The sequence below is a fragment of the Drosophila erecta genome, unplaced genomic scaffold, assembly GCF_003286155.1.
Source record: "Drosophila erecta strain 14021-0224.00,06,07 unplaced genomic scaffold, DereRS2 tig00000000-arrow-pilon, whole genome shotgun sequence".
Taxonomy (NCBI): Eukaryota; Metazoa; Arthropoda; class Insecta; order Diptera; family Drosophilidae; genus Drosophila; species Drosophila erecta.
In genome coordinates, this window is record NW_020825194.1 from 6941922 (window position 1) to 6955092 (window position 13171).

General features: G+C 49.2%; 4 protein-coding genes across 5 annotated transcripts; 2 read left to right on the forward strand and 2 right to left on the reverse strand.

The window, feature by feature from the left end:
- The first annotated feature begins 65 nt into the window (after positions 1 to 65).
- LOC6554725 (dihydroxyacetone phosphate acyltransferase) lies at positions 66 to 5326 on the forward strand. Its single transcript, XM_001981752.3, has 4 exons — positions 66 to 389; positions 1876 to 2425; positions 2687 to 3966; positions 4025 to 5326. The coding sequence occupies exons 2-4, from the start codon at positions 1891 to 1893 to the stop codon at positions 4355 to 4357; spliced, it is 2148 nt and encodes a 715-aa protein (XP_001981788.3). The 5' UTR covers positions 66 to 389; positions 1876 to 1890; the 3' UTR covers positions 4358 to 5326.
- LOC6554726 (putative GTP-binding protein 6) lies at positions 5204 to 7961 on the reverse strand. Its single transcript, XM_001981753.3, has 5 exons — positions 7778 to 7961; positions 7264 to 7722; positions 6760 to 7210; positions 6254 to 6694; positions 5204 to 6196 (listed from the first exon to the last, which is right to left on the reverse strand). Exons 2-5 carry the CDS (start codon positions 7494 to 7496, stop codon positions 5744 to 5746), a joined length of 1578 nt encoding a protein of 525 aa, XP_001981789.1. The 5' UTR covers positions 7497 to 7722; positions 7778 to 7961; the 3' UTR covers positions 5204 to 5743.
- Positions 7485 to 7897, reverse strand: LOC6554727 (transmembrane protein 141). The gene is made up of 2 exons (XM_001981754.3): positions 7778 to 7897; positions 7485 to 7722 (listed from the first exon to the last, which is right to left on the reverse strand). The coding sequence occupies exons 1-2, from the start codon at positions 7890 to 7892 to the stop codon at positions 7526 to 7528; spliced, it is 312 nt and encodes a 103-aa protein (XP_001981790.1). The 5' UTR covers positions 7893 to 7897; the 3' UTR covers positions 7485 to 7525.
- A 250-nt stretch (positions 7962 to 8211) lies between the features above and the next one.
- Positions 8212 to 13068, forward strand: LOC6554728 (transcriptional regulator ATRX homolog). Of its 2 annotated transcripts, none has more exons than XM_026975827.1 (4): positions 8212 to 8402; positions 8730 to 10628; positions 10771 to 11652; positions 11723 to 13068. In XM_026975827.1, the coding sequence occupies exons 2-4, from the start codon at positions 8768 to 8770 to the stop codon at positions 12811 to 12813; spliced, it is 3834 nt and encodes a 1277-aa protein (XP_026831628.1). In that variant the 5' UTR covers positions 8212 to 8402; positions 8730 to 8767; the 3' UTR covers positions 12814 to 13068. The 2 variants fall into 2 exon arrangements, with proteins under 2 accessions (XP_026831628.1, XP_026831629.1); XM_026975828.1 differs by lacking the exon at positions 8212 to 8402 and adding an exon at positions 8409 to 8573.
- The last annotated feature ends 103 nt before the right edge of the window (positions 13069 to 13171 follow it).

Genomic DNA, 13171 nt, shown 5'->3' on the forward strand with positions numbered 1-13171 from the left:
TTTTTTCTGCTGATGTGAAAACTGACACCGATAACTGCTTGCTATCGCCGCACATCGGCGCGGCCAGCGCGCATGAACAGCTGAGCGCGGAGCCCCCCAACGCGCCGGTCGCACCGTGCAGAGGCCGCCGCGCACTCAACCAGCCATCAAATCGACGAATATCGATTCGCAGCTGCTGCAGATGTTTTTTGGTCAACAAAACAAAACAGCCGCCGCTGCGCCGCCGAGCAAGCACAGAAATCGAGAAAGTCGGTCAGAGGGAACCCGAAATAATCGCGAGTTGTGAATTAAATGCGCTAAAATCGCGGTGGCCCAGTGCAGTGCGGACACAAAGCCAATCAACTTGCAGCCCCAGCAGCTCGTATTGGATTTTCGAATTTGAGAGCAGTGTACGTAGACCGGCAGCACGAATAGCAGATACCCTGCCCGGTCCGGGCTCGATCACCCCCGAGTAATCAAAAGTCCCGCTGTTATCTGCACAGTGAATCATATTTTAATTGGCATTGCTCATAGAAAACGGCCTATCTGGATATTTCGATAGTGTGTCACATACGTAACGCATTAGTCAGCATGCTCTTGCTACCCCGTCGGCGTGAAAATAGAAAGTTAGCGAACTTAAATGTGCATTTGCCCAGCTATTCACCATTTTTGCGCCACTCGCAGGCGCCCATTTACAGCGAAAACCAAACAAAATGCCCATTTACAAGTCGTTTAAAATTGCAATTACCGGTTAAAAGGCCAGAACCATGTGTTAAATGCTACCTGCTGAAATGTGGAGTGTGCGCTTGTTTGTTTGCCTGGGAATATTCGCAACTGCTCATTTTCCAACGCATTTCTTATTCATTCGATGGCCCAGTTGCTATGCACACTTATTTCTAGTTTTTAATCTGGCCGATTAATTTTCCTTGGCATTATCTTTGGCACTCGAGTTTAGAGGGTGTGTGGTTTTATGGCCTAGCCAGCGCTTTGTTTTTACCTTTTTGTTGTGCCCGCCCAGGTGTTTTCGGCTCGCCTGATGAGTGACGTTATCAGCAGAACTGCGAACGTGTCGTGACACGAGTGTGCGTGTCTTTATTCGCGCAGTGTATCATTTGAGATAGGTCAGCGTCAGCAATCGTTAGAATCCACCTTCCCAGTTTTACGGCCCCCACTTAACAAAAAGTCGAGCATTAATGCAATATAATTAGAAAGTACTTGTTCAAGTATCCCAGCTGATGGTGGGCATGAATAACCATTAAAGCCTTAAAGGCGTCCAATTTATAAGCGCCCCAAGTTCACGACTAGCATTTAGAAAATTTCAGACTCGTCTTCGCGTTTTTTAACTTAAGGCGGGTTTATCTGCGGCCAAATACGCGCTCACCTTTAACACGCAACATTCGCCGCTCGCCGCTGATTGCCTTAACTGCTTATGAATCCGTCAGATAATCAACCTTTGGGATAGCAAGGCACTCAGAAAAACGTAAACATCTCATGGAGCAATGAACCGTTGATCTATCAGACACAAAACCCGATCTACACTACACATTTTAAAATGCCAACAGCTCTCCCTTTCAAGCAATTCATATCGATTTTGGAGTAAATAGGTATTTAGAACCTTAGTAAACTTAAATGGCATATTGTGAAAATGAAACATGTATATATGCTTATTGCTGTGACAGTTTGGGGCACATCTTTTCTTCGAGTGCATGCGATATCTCAGCAAACAGCGAGTTTATGGCAGTGTGTTTGTGTGTCATGTCTGTTAAGTGGGGCCGCCTGCTTGACAGTTGATTCGTCAAATAGCAGCGCCCTCGACGCTGTTTTCCCTATTTTTTTCAGTCAGCTACCTGGTCATATTCTCATCGTAGCGACGCACGTTCTTTTCCATTTCCACAGGTGAAGCGCAGCGCGATGGAGAGGAATCCAGTGGGTGAGTCCAGTGGACAGGAGGAGCAGAAGACGCCCAGTGCCGCCGAGTATATGAGGAACTTCAAGAACATCATAGCGCCGGGAAACGAGGCATCCATGACCCGGGAATTCAATCCGCAGGTGGCATACGAATTCGAAAAGTATCTCAATCCGCAGAAGCTCAAGCAGCACGTCCTCAGAAGCGAGAAGCTGCGCTCCATACTGGAGCACTATGCCAAGGAGTCGGGCACGCCGCTTAAGCAGATGGAGCGCCAGGCCAGGGCGATCATCGATGAAATCGGTCTGGAGCGCAACATGGCCATCATCCGGTGGTGCGGCATAGCCATCACGGCGATCGGCAAGCGGATCTGCGACGGCTTCTATGTCAACTCGGCCAGCATGGCCAATGTGCGCAAAGATATGGGCAAGTGCCCGGTGCTCTACCTCCCGAGTCATCGCAGCTACATGGACTTCATCCTGATGTCCTACATCTGCTACTACTACGACATCGAGATACCAGGAATAGCAGCCGGCATGGGTACGATACGTCGAACGCTAGAAGATATTGCAACTGCGCGGAAAATGTGTTGAAAATATTAAACGGGTTTATGTGTTCCGCTAATTAAACGCTGATTTTTAAATGTGTTTGCCCAGTAATTAGCATGAATTAGCCACAGATTTGCTAATTTTTGTGTTAAAATTCTTAACCGCCCAATAATATTAATAGTTGTTAGCAGGTTAATTGTTTAGTTGCTGAAAACATTTCGTTAATTATCGTTTATTTCGTTGATTTTCATAGATTTCCACTCCATGTTTGGAATGGGCACCATGTTGAGGAAAACAGGAGCCTTCTTCATGCGCCGCAGCTTCTCCAACGACGAGCTGTACTGGGACATTTTCCGGGAGTACATGTACGCCCTGGTGGCCAACTACCACATCGGCGTGGAGTTCTTCATCGAGGGCACGCGCTCCAGGAACTTCAAAGCCCTAGTGCCCAAAATAGGCCTCCTTTCGATGGCTCTGTTGCCCTACTTCACCGGCGAAGTGCCGGATGTGATGATTGTGCCAGTGAGTGTGGCCTATGAGCGAGTCCTGGAGGAGCAACTGTTCGTCTACGAGCTGCTGGGCGTGCCCAAGCCCAAGGAGTCCACAAAGGGCTTCTTCAAAGCGCTGAAAATCATCGACGAACGATTCGGCAAGATGTTCCTCGACTTCGGAGAGCCCATCTCTGTCAAGGAATTCTTCGGGCACGACAGTGCGCAGCGAATGCAGCGGGCAGGCGTCGGCGGCCACCTGCAGAAGCTGAACCGACAGGAGGTGGAACTGGTCAAGCAGCTGGCCAATGAGATCATCTACCAGCAGCAGCGACGCATTGTGATCTCCACGTTCAACCTGCTCAGCCTCTACTACGCCAGTCAGTTGTATGCCCAAAAGAGTGTTACCCTCGACGAGCTAGCCCGGGGTGTGCTGCATCTGAAGCGCATCTTCGAGCAGCTGGGCGCCCATGTCAGCACGACGCCCAGCAGCATTAAGGCGGATGTGATTGATGCTGTGGAGATACACGCGAATATTTTACATTTCGCGGCGGGCCGTTTGCAGTTTACGCCGATGGCAGCCAAGCAATTGGCGGAACAAATCGATGTTAGGCGCCTCAAAGCTCATGCCCTGTGTCCACAAACCATGGCGGTGGCCGTTCCCATGCTGGCACTGCAGCTCTACATTAATCCGTGCATGTTCTGGCTGGCCAGACCCGCATACCTGCTGCTGGCAGCGCTCAAGGAGCAGAGGAATCAAGAGAGGAAGCAGTCGACGGACATCTCATACGATGCCAGCTTGTGTGCCCTGCATGCGCACGTGACCACCATGGACGCCCTTTTCCAGCACGAGTTCATCATTGAGTCGAATCGCGAGGCAGCCGAGTTTGAGACGCATCTGCAGCTGCTCCTGGACGAACGGGTGGTGGAGGTGGAGAGCAGTGGCCGGATCAAGGTGCAGGACAATGAATGCTCCCATGTCATTCTGGCCGCCCTGGCGCCATTCCTGTGCCTCTACTACCAGCTGGTGGTCACGTTAAGAAAGGTGGGTACCTAGTAATTTCCCGGATAAATCGATATGTGAAATACGCTCTTTCTTGCAGATCCCTTTGGAGCTGGAGTTCAGTAACAAGGATCTGCTGGTGCGCGTCCAGCAGCACGTGGAGCAGCTCCTGCAGCAACCCGGAGCTTCTGCCTCTCACGTGCATCCATATTGCCTGGCCCTGGACAATCTGAACATTGCCATCTATGCTCTGATCCAGCGGGGCTACCTCGCGAAGTGTAGGGACTCGGGACAGCTGAAGATCGCATCCACTCCGGGAAAGTGCCTGCGAGAACTGGAAAACCAGCTACTCGAGTACTGTCAACTAATGCCATTTGCTCAATACTCGACGGCGGCCAACCAGCAGGCCCAGTTCCACATAGCCAAGTTATAACTGGCAAACGGAAAGAGGCCGGCGGGGGAGACGACTGGGGAGAGGGACAGCGATTCGAGTAGCGATACCCAGTCGAGTCCCAAACAGTGTAGTACAATTACCTTTTCATTGCCCATGCAGTTCATCCAGTTTGTTGTCGGCCTGCTCAAGAATTGTCGCATCATCTGCATCCTCTTCTTCATTGTGGTGGTGGCGCCGCTTTGGCAGCTGCTCCACTGGATCATCGTATCCACCCACTCATTCACGTAGGTTTATGGGGTGTCTGGTTAGGATGGGTCGATTCATATAGTATCCTCTAGTGTCCGGTTTGATGAACATTTATATTGGCATAATTTATATTCCCCATTTGTCACCTGCTATTTTAAGAGTTTTGATTAATGTACATAAAGATTCCCATTCCTGAGAAGTCAAAAGAGCTCATCAAAAAATGAATATAGAAAGTCAATGCTAGGATAACAGTTTTTGGCTAGCAAAGTCGATCCATCCTTGAGTGTGAGTGCATCTGAGTGCTTAGAGAATCTTCAAGCCTAACAACTGATATTTTATGTCCAGTTCGCCATGAAGCGAAATTCACTAGACCGCCAAGACATACACTTGCAAAAAAGTCGAATTTCGATCGAAAATGTATAGATAAGTCGGTTAGTGGTAGATCCCATCGAAATATATATCCCATATATTTTTAGCCGAGGAATTCGTAGAAATGTTGCCAACAAATCGCAACATTGAAAGCACATTCACATTTTGAACGAAAACCAGTCACTTCTTATTATTTAGTTGGGTAGGTTATATGAGATTTCAAAAATGTTTCTTTATCCAGCTTCGCAGTTCTGTACAATTCGCATGGCGTAAATGGGTTTAAAGTTTCTAATTTTTGCATTAGAGTGATGAACGCATTTTTGTTTAATTTTAAGGTAGTTTATCGTATAGGTTTTTCTTAGTTTAAGCCGGTGTTAAGTTTGTTTCAGCTTTGTATCCTAAGTTGGTTACGCTCATCAGCCCTGCATTATTTTAAAATATTCCATTGTGCCAATAGCAAAGTCAGCACCACACAAACAAAAAATAAATAAAAAACTTGCCCTAGTTGTAAACAAAAATGGTTGATACGAAATCAGATCCCACAAGGGTTTAGGTCCGATTATTGCTAGAGAAAACCCCAGCACAAAAATGTCAGTGAAGTGCAATACAAATATTATCTTTAAATATATTTTTAGAGATTGTTTCGCTTTTATTTTTGGTAGGTACTTTTACATTTGAATAGAATTTAAAACAAGAAAATAAAAATAGTCGTAACTACACCCGCTAATAAACCAACAAAAACGAGAGCAATAATAAACATTTAGTCGGTGCCAGTTGCGCCTCAGAAATTTATCCGTAGGACTTCAAATTTCAGCGGCAGAACTGTCGCTTGAACTGATCCAGTGTGCGTTGGCTGATGACCACGTGCATCATAAGGCGTTCGGGATTCTCCGCATCCGCTGTCGTGTCCACCACGGCTGCGTTTTTGTAGAGCCAGGCCATTTCTGGTCCGCCGCTGGGCACACGCATCTGCAGTTTTCTTCGCCCGGTGGCGGTCAGTATCTGTTGCTCGATGTCATCTAGCAGGGGTTCCAGCCCAGTCTGCGTTCTAGCTGATATATGATGCACTGACTCTGAAGACGGCTGAGCTTCTGAGGAAACAAGATCGCATTTGTTGTACACATTAATGATCGGCGGCAACTGGCTGGCCGTTGAATCTCCGCCAGCCACGTTAAATGCCAGAGAACGAAGCGTGGCCTCCACATGGCTGCGTTGAGCAGCGTGGCACGGGTGGGAAAGGTCCTGTACATGCACTATTACGTCCTGCAGAGCAAAAAGGTTTTTATATATATAACTTAATTATATAAGTGTTTTACTGACCGCCAGCATGGCATCCTCCAAAGTGGCCACAAAGCACTCAAACAGTCCCGTTGGCAAATCGGACATAAAGCCCACCGTGTCCATGTAGATCACCTCCAGATTGCACGGCAAACAACCGGCATGGGCAGTTACATCAAGAGTGGCAAACAACTGATTCCTGGGCTGCAGTGCATCCTCGACTGTGAGAGCCTTAATCAAGGAGGTCTTGCCAGCATTTGTGTAGCCCACCACTGCGACGATGGGATAATTTTGCTGCTTGCGTTTCTGCCGAAGCAACTGCCTCTGTCGCCTAACACGATCTAGTTCCGCTCGCAATTTTCGCTCCCGGGTGCGCAGAATCTCCTTTTGCAGATCGGTCAAGGCATATCCCTGGCGACGCGTCTGCGTAACACTCGCATCCTTGGCCTGCGCCCAAATGTAAGGCAGCTCAGCCATGGCTACCTATAAAACGTGACCAGTATTTAAGTTGTATTGGCGCTTAGTCAATCATTAGCAATCATAGCAACCTGCAGTTTGGCTTCAGCGCTGGTGGCATGCAGTCTTAGTATCTGTATAACAACGGAATAGCGATCCATAACTGGCAGGTGAAACTCCGCCTCCAGGAATCGTTTTTGGGCGAATGATAGCGTTCCCTTGCTGACAAACAGGCAAGTTAGCTGCCGTTCCTGTCGCAGTTCAGCGACCAGTTCCTTCAGTTCCACCAGCTTTCCGCTGCCAAAGAGGGTCTTCTTTTCGAGGTTTTCCAGGGGAACCTTAAGAGCCCTGGCCACCTGCCAGTTGGGCAGGGAGTGGATCAAGGCAGAGGCCTCCGCAAGCTGATCCTCTGGCCGAACATCGACTGGTGTGTTCTGCCGTTTTGCTGCCCATTTCACATAAGGTTGGAGGATGAGCACTTGCTGGGAGCTGGCTATGTCACGAGTGATTCTCATAGCTCCTCCAGCCACCTCGTCGTAAGCACTGAAATAAAAGGTATCTATTATCTCATAGTTTTCTTTGCTTTTCAGACCTACCGATCATCCAAGAACCGCATATCCGCCAAATCGGTACTGGCTGTCCGCTCCAAGTCCTCATCCTCCTCACTGCTTTGACCTGCCTGTATTTGGGCCTCGAAGAAGCTCTTCCTGTTGCGAATGCCCTTAACTCCTTGATGTTGGGTGTACTTGCAGCGTTCGGGAATCGCCACAATCGGACGTATTTGCAGTTTCCTGCGGGCCAATTGGGCAAAAATTCGTAGAGCTGACATGACTAAAGCTAAAATAGATTTTGAAGGTGTTAAAAAGATTCCTCCTTAAGCACGGAATGCTTGTCCTCAAAGGCCATCCACGCCGCTTGGCAGGCTTTGGTGCGTGTCGATGTGGTTTGGTAGGACACCACGGTGGCCACCAGTGAGGAGATGAGTATGTTGTACTTGATTGGGTAGCGAATTCGGGACTGTACGATCTTCTGGGCGAAATAGGTGCCGGAAAAACCTGCAATATGCGCAATTATTATGCAATTATTGAAAAACTAAAGCTAAGTACGCACCTAAGCAAAATGTGGCAAGCCCTGTGAAAAGGGAACGGGTCATGCAGTCCATGTAACCATCGAACCCGGGATGCTTCTCGCGCTGCTGATCCTTCAATCGCTTAATATCGTTCATAATAAACGGCTAATCAAATAATACAACTTTTATTTTCATTAGCTTTTTGCCGGTGCGCGGAAATCAGCTGTTTGCCAGAGATGGGTAATAGCGATTGAAATAATATCGATACTATTCGAGTATCACTTTATTTTAAAAGAAATTTAGGAAAAATCATCGATAGTAGGCTACGTAGGCGACGGTGCTCTTTTCTTGTTAAGAGCTTCATAAAAAGAGAATTTAACGGAATCATTCTGTTTTCAATTCTTTGTTTTAAGATTTCAGTGATTTCAGATTATAGTGATTCAATTTGATTTCAACCGACATTGCTCGATACAATCGCGTAAGTCAAGCCACCGATAACAGTCCGCATCGATAGCTCGTCCGGTGGCCTGGCAACCCTGAAGAGTTTAGTATACCCAACTTACAATTGCGGCGGCTTCACGCTGAAAAATAACAATTAAAGGGTCGCGAAAAGGAGTGGAAATCGAGAGGCAGGACGCTATGAAGCGCCCACGCAACCAGTAGCAGGTGAAAAGAGCTAACAAAAACCGATCTAGTGCTATTTTCGATGTGTAAACTGAACGGTTTGCGGATAAATAATAGATGTATCTTTGGTGTCGAAGCCACACACAAAAAAAAAGAGACAGACGCAGATTGCAAAAAAAAAGGCGAAGAGAGCGAAAAGAGGAAGAGCGATAGGTGGAAAGAAGCAGAGAAAGCGAAGCGAAGAACGCGCGGCAAATGCTGACAATAAAAATATCAGAACGAACGAAAAAACAAGAACATTACCTTTTGCAGGGTGCAAAAACACTAAAACAAAAAACCAGTAACGCAACAATATCGCCTTTCTTGCAGATCTTTGACGTGCTGGGCGGACAAACAGCCGGTTACCTATGGGAAAGAAAAAACCCAACGCCCGTCACACAGATGCCGCAACACCTTTGACCACAGACGACTCCAACTGCTCCGGATCCGGAAAGGCAACAGTCAGTAGCTCCAGTGATTCCGATCAGACAGTAGCCAACAGTTCAGCAAACGACGAGGATAAGGAGCCCGTTTGCAAAATACGCATTGTGCCGCTGGAGAAACTGCTGGCCAGTCCCAAAACCAAGGAGAGACCTTCCCGCAGCAGCCAACAGAATAACATTACGATCAACGATTCCAGTGACGAAGAGCCTCTAACTAAGATCGTGTTGCCGCCACGCAAAAGTCGCAACAAGAACGCTTCTATTATAGAACTAAGCGACAGCGAAGAAGGGTACGAAGACGAGGTGCCAGCACTGGTGGCCAGTTCTTTGCGGAAAGGAGCACAGCAGACCAATAAAGAGAAAAATAGCAGGAGGGCGGCCAAGGAATCGATCAGTAACCGGCATAAAGCGCAGGAAGAGGCCACAACATCCACCAGGGCAGTCAGAACCGTCAACGGCGGACGACGAGGATCCCTATCCAGCGAAAGATCGTCCAAAACCGGCTCCTCTCGAGCAGAATCACCACTGAGGCCAAAACGCTGTGTCGTGCGCTTAAAGCGAGTTAGTCTGCCCATAACTAAACCCGCCCAGAAGCCAAAAAAAATGAGCACGGATTCGGAAGAGGCGGCCACCACCTCGAAGAAGAGCAGACAAAGGCGCTCCAAAAGCGAAAGTGAGGCTGATTCAGACTATGAAGCACCAGCAGCGGATGAGGGGGAGGAGGAGCAGGAGGAGGAGAGAAAGTCGTCCGATGATGAGGAGGAGGCCGAGGAGGGGCCTAACAGCAGCGACAGCGAGGTGATGCCCCAAAGGAAGCGGCGTCGAAAGAAGAGCGAATCCGACAAGGGCTCCTCCGACTTTGAGCCCGAGGAGAAGCAGAAAAAGAAGGGTCGCAAGCGCATCAAGAAGAACTCAAGCGGCGAGAGCGATGGCGATGGCGATGATGACAAGCAGAAGAACAAGCGCAAGCACATTCGCAAGATCATCAAGACCAAGGACTTGGATCTGACAACCAAGGAGGCGGCCAAAGAGGAGGATGACCGAAGGAAGCGTATCGAGGATCGTCAGAAGCTCTACAACCGCATCTTTGTGAAATCCGAGAGCATCGAGATCAATGAACTGGTGCTAGACTTTGATGAGGATTCCAAAAAGGCCCTGTTGCAGGTGGACAAGGGACTGCTGAAGAAGCTGAAGCCCCATCAGGTGGCTGGCGTGAAGTTTATGTGGGACGCCTGCTTCGAGACGCTTAAGGAGAGCCAGGAGAAGCCCGGTTCCGGCTGCATTCTGGCCCATTGCATGGGTCTGGGCAAGACCTTGCAGGTGGTTACCTTGTCGCACACGCTGCTGGTCAACACCAGACGAACCGGTGTGGATCGCGTCCTGATCATCTCGCCTCTCAGCACGGTCAACAACTGGGCACGGGAGTTTACCAGCTGGATGAAGTTCGCCAACCGCAATGACATCGAGGTGTACGACATTTCGCGCTACAAGGACAAGCCAACGCGCATCTTTAAGCTCAATGAATGGTTTAACGAGGGCGGCGTCTGCATCCTCGGCTACGACATGTACCGCATTCTGGCCAACGAGAAGGCCAAGGGTCTGCGCAAAAAGCAGCGTGAGCAGCTCATGCAGGCCCTGGTTGATCCCGGCCCGGACCTGGTTGTCTGCGACGAGGGACATCTGCTCAAGAACGAGAAGACGTCCATCAGCAAGGCTGTCACCAGAATGCGCACCAAGCGCCGGATCGTGCTTACTGGCACCCCACTTCAAAACAATCTCAGAGAATGTAAGTATCAAGGGAAACTATAAGTTGCTTATCAGTTTCCATACATATACCTTTCGGGCATAAATTGGCCACAAGAGTCTGACTCTTATGGGTCAGTAGAGAGTCTTATCTAGCTTGCTATTAAATCGGTTTTTCCTTTTAGATTACTGCATGATCCAGTTCGTTAAGCCGAATCTGTTGGGCACGTACAAGGAGTACATGAACCGCTTCGTCAACCCGATCACCAACGGGCAGTACACCGACTCCACGGAGAGGGATCTTCGCCTAATGAAGCACCGCTCACACATTCTGCACAAGCTGCTGGAGGGCTGCATCCAGCGGAGGGACTACTCGGTCCTGGCGCCATATCTGCCGCCAAAGCACGAGTACGTGGTCTACACGACGTTGTCGGAGTTGCAGCAGAAGCTATATGGCTACTACATGACCACACACCGGGAGCAGAGCGGCGGGGATGTGGTCGGCAAGGGGGCAAGGCTGTTTCAGGACTTTCAGGATCTGCGCCGCATCTGGACGCATCCGATGAATCTGCGGGTGAACAGTGACAACGTGATTGCCAAACGGTTGCTCAGCAACGACGACTCCGATATAGAGGGCTTTATTTGCGATGAAACCGACGAGGATGAGGCTGCCTCCAACTCTTCGGACAGCTGCGAATCGTTCAAGTCGGATGCCAGTATGTCGGGATTGGCGGCCAGTTCGGGAAAGGTGAAAAAGCGCAAGACTCGCAATGGTAACGCTGGTGGCGGTGATAGCGATTCCGATCTGGAGCTGCTGAGCGGATTGGGTGGAGGACCCAGTGTCCAGAAGGATGACCCTTCGGAGTGGTGGAAACCCTTTGTCGAAGAACGAGAGCTGAACAACGTACACCATTCCCCAAAGCTACTCATCCTATTGCGACTACTGCAGCAGTGCGAGGCCATTGGTGACAAGCTGCTCGTGTTCTCACAGTCCTTGCAGTCCCTGGACGTCATCGAGCACTTTCTTTCGCTGGTGGACAGCAACACCAAGAACTACGAGTTCGAAGGTAAAGTCATCATAACATTTTGTGTATATCCATTCATAGGGAGTAATACAATTTGGTCTTTCCTTCGCAGGCGACGTGGGCGACTTCAAGGGCTGCTGGACGAGCGGCAAGGATTACTTTCGACTGGACGGCAGCTGCAGCGTGGAACAGCGCGAGGCCATGTGCAAGCAGTTTAACAACGTAACCAACTTGCGCGCCCGCCTATTCCTCATCTCCACCCGGGCCGGTGGACTCGGCATCAATCTGGTGGCCGCCAACAGAGTGGTCATCTTTGATGTCTCCTGGAATCCCTCGCACGACACCCAGAGCATATTCCGAGTATATCGCTTTGGCCAGATCAAGCCGTGCTACATTTATCGTCTGATTGCAATGGGCACCATGGAGCAGAAGGTGTACGAACGCCAAGTGGCCAAGCAGGCTACTGCCAAGCGTGTGATCGATGAGCAGCAGATTTCACGGCACTACAACCAGACGGACCTAATGGAGTTGTACTCGTACGAGCTGAAACCCAGCACCGAGCGTGAGATGCCAATCCTGCCCAAGGATCGGTTGTTTGCCGAGATACTCACCGAGCACGACAAACTGATCTTCAAGTACCACGAGCATGATTCGCTGCTGGAGCAGGAGGAGCACGAGAATCTGACCGAGGAGGAGCGCAAATCGGCTTGGGCCGAGTACGAGGCGGAGAAGACGCGTACTGTTCAGGCGTCACAGTACATGAGCTACGATAGGAATGCCTTTGGCAACCAGGTGATGGGCCAGTTCGGCAATGCCTCCGGCAGCGTGACCTCCAACAAGATCTTCGGCTTCCGGTCGGACATACTGCTGCAGTTGCTGAACATGAAGATATCGAAGGATCATCAGGAGCTCAACCAGAACCAGGTCATTCAGCTGGTGCCCACCTATCTGCAGCAGCTGTACAATGAGATGAACAACAGTGATCCCACCATGTACAAGGATCTCCTCAACCTGCACGCAAATATTGTCCATCCCAGCGGGATGTACATGAATCCCCTGCTCTACGCCAACCAGAATCCCAACGCGGCTGGCTACAACCAGGGCACTGGTGGTCCGCCCATGGCGGCCGGATCGGCGCCACATGGTCCACCCGCAGCACCTGCTCCGGGCTTCGAGCCGGATAAGGTATACGAGATCGACTAAAATACAAATACCCGAATCGAACCAATGCAGTGGTTACACTCTTTAATTTAATCGTAGGTAATTCGTCGACCTTGTCGATATTTCCTTTGGACTAAAGTTACAAATGTGGTTTATCCTATCTAATTACAATTACCAATTACCCATAACCGAGCGCATAAGATTTTACTTTCGTCAACTCAGTTAAGTTCAAAACTGTCCTAATTCATGTGTAGACTTACATTAGATACAAGTAAAACAACAAAAAGTAAAACGAAATATACAGCATATGATTTAAATGCATATTTACACGATATAGATCTTGGCTATATACAAACATTCTGCGGATCCGGCTAGGAGATGCAGACAATTATTTAACACG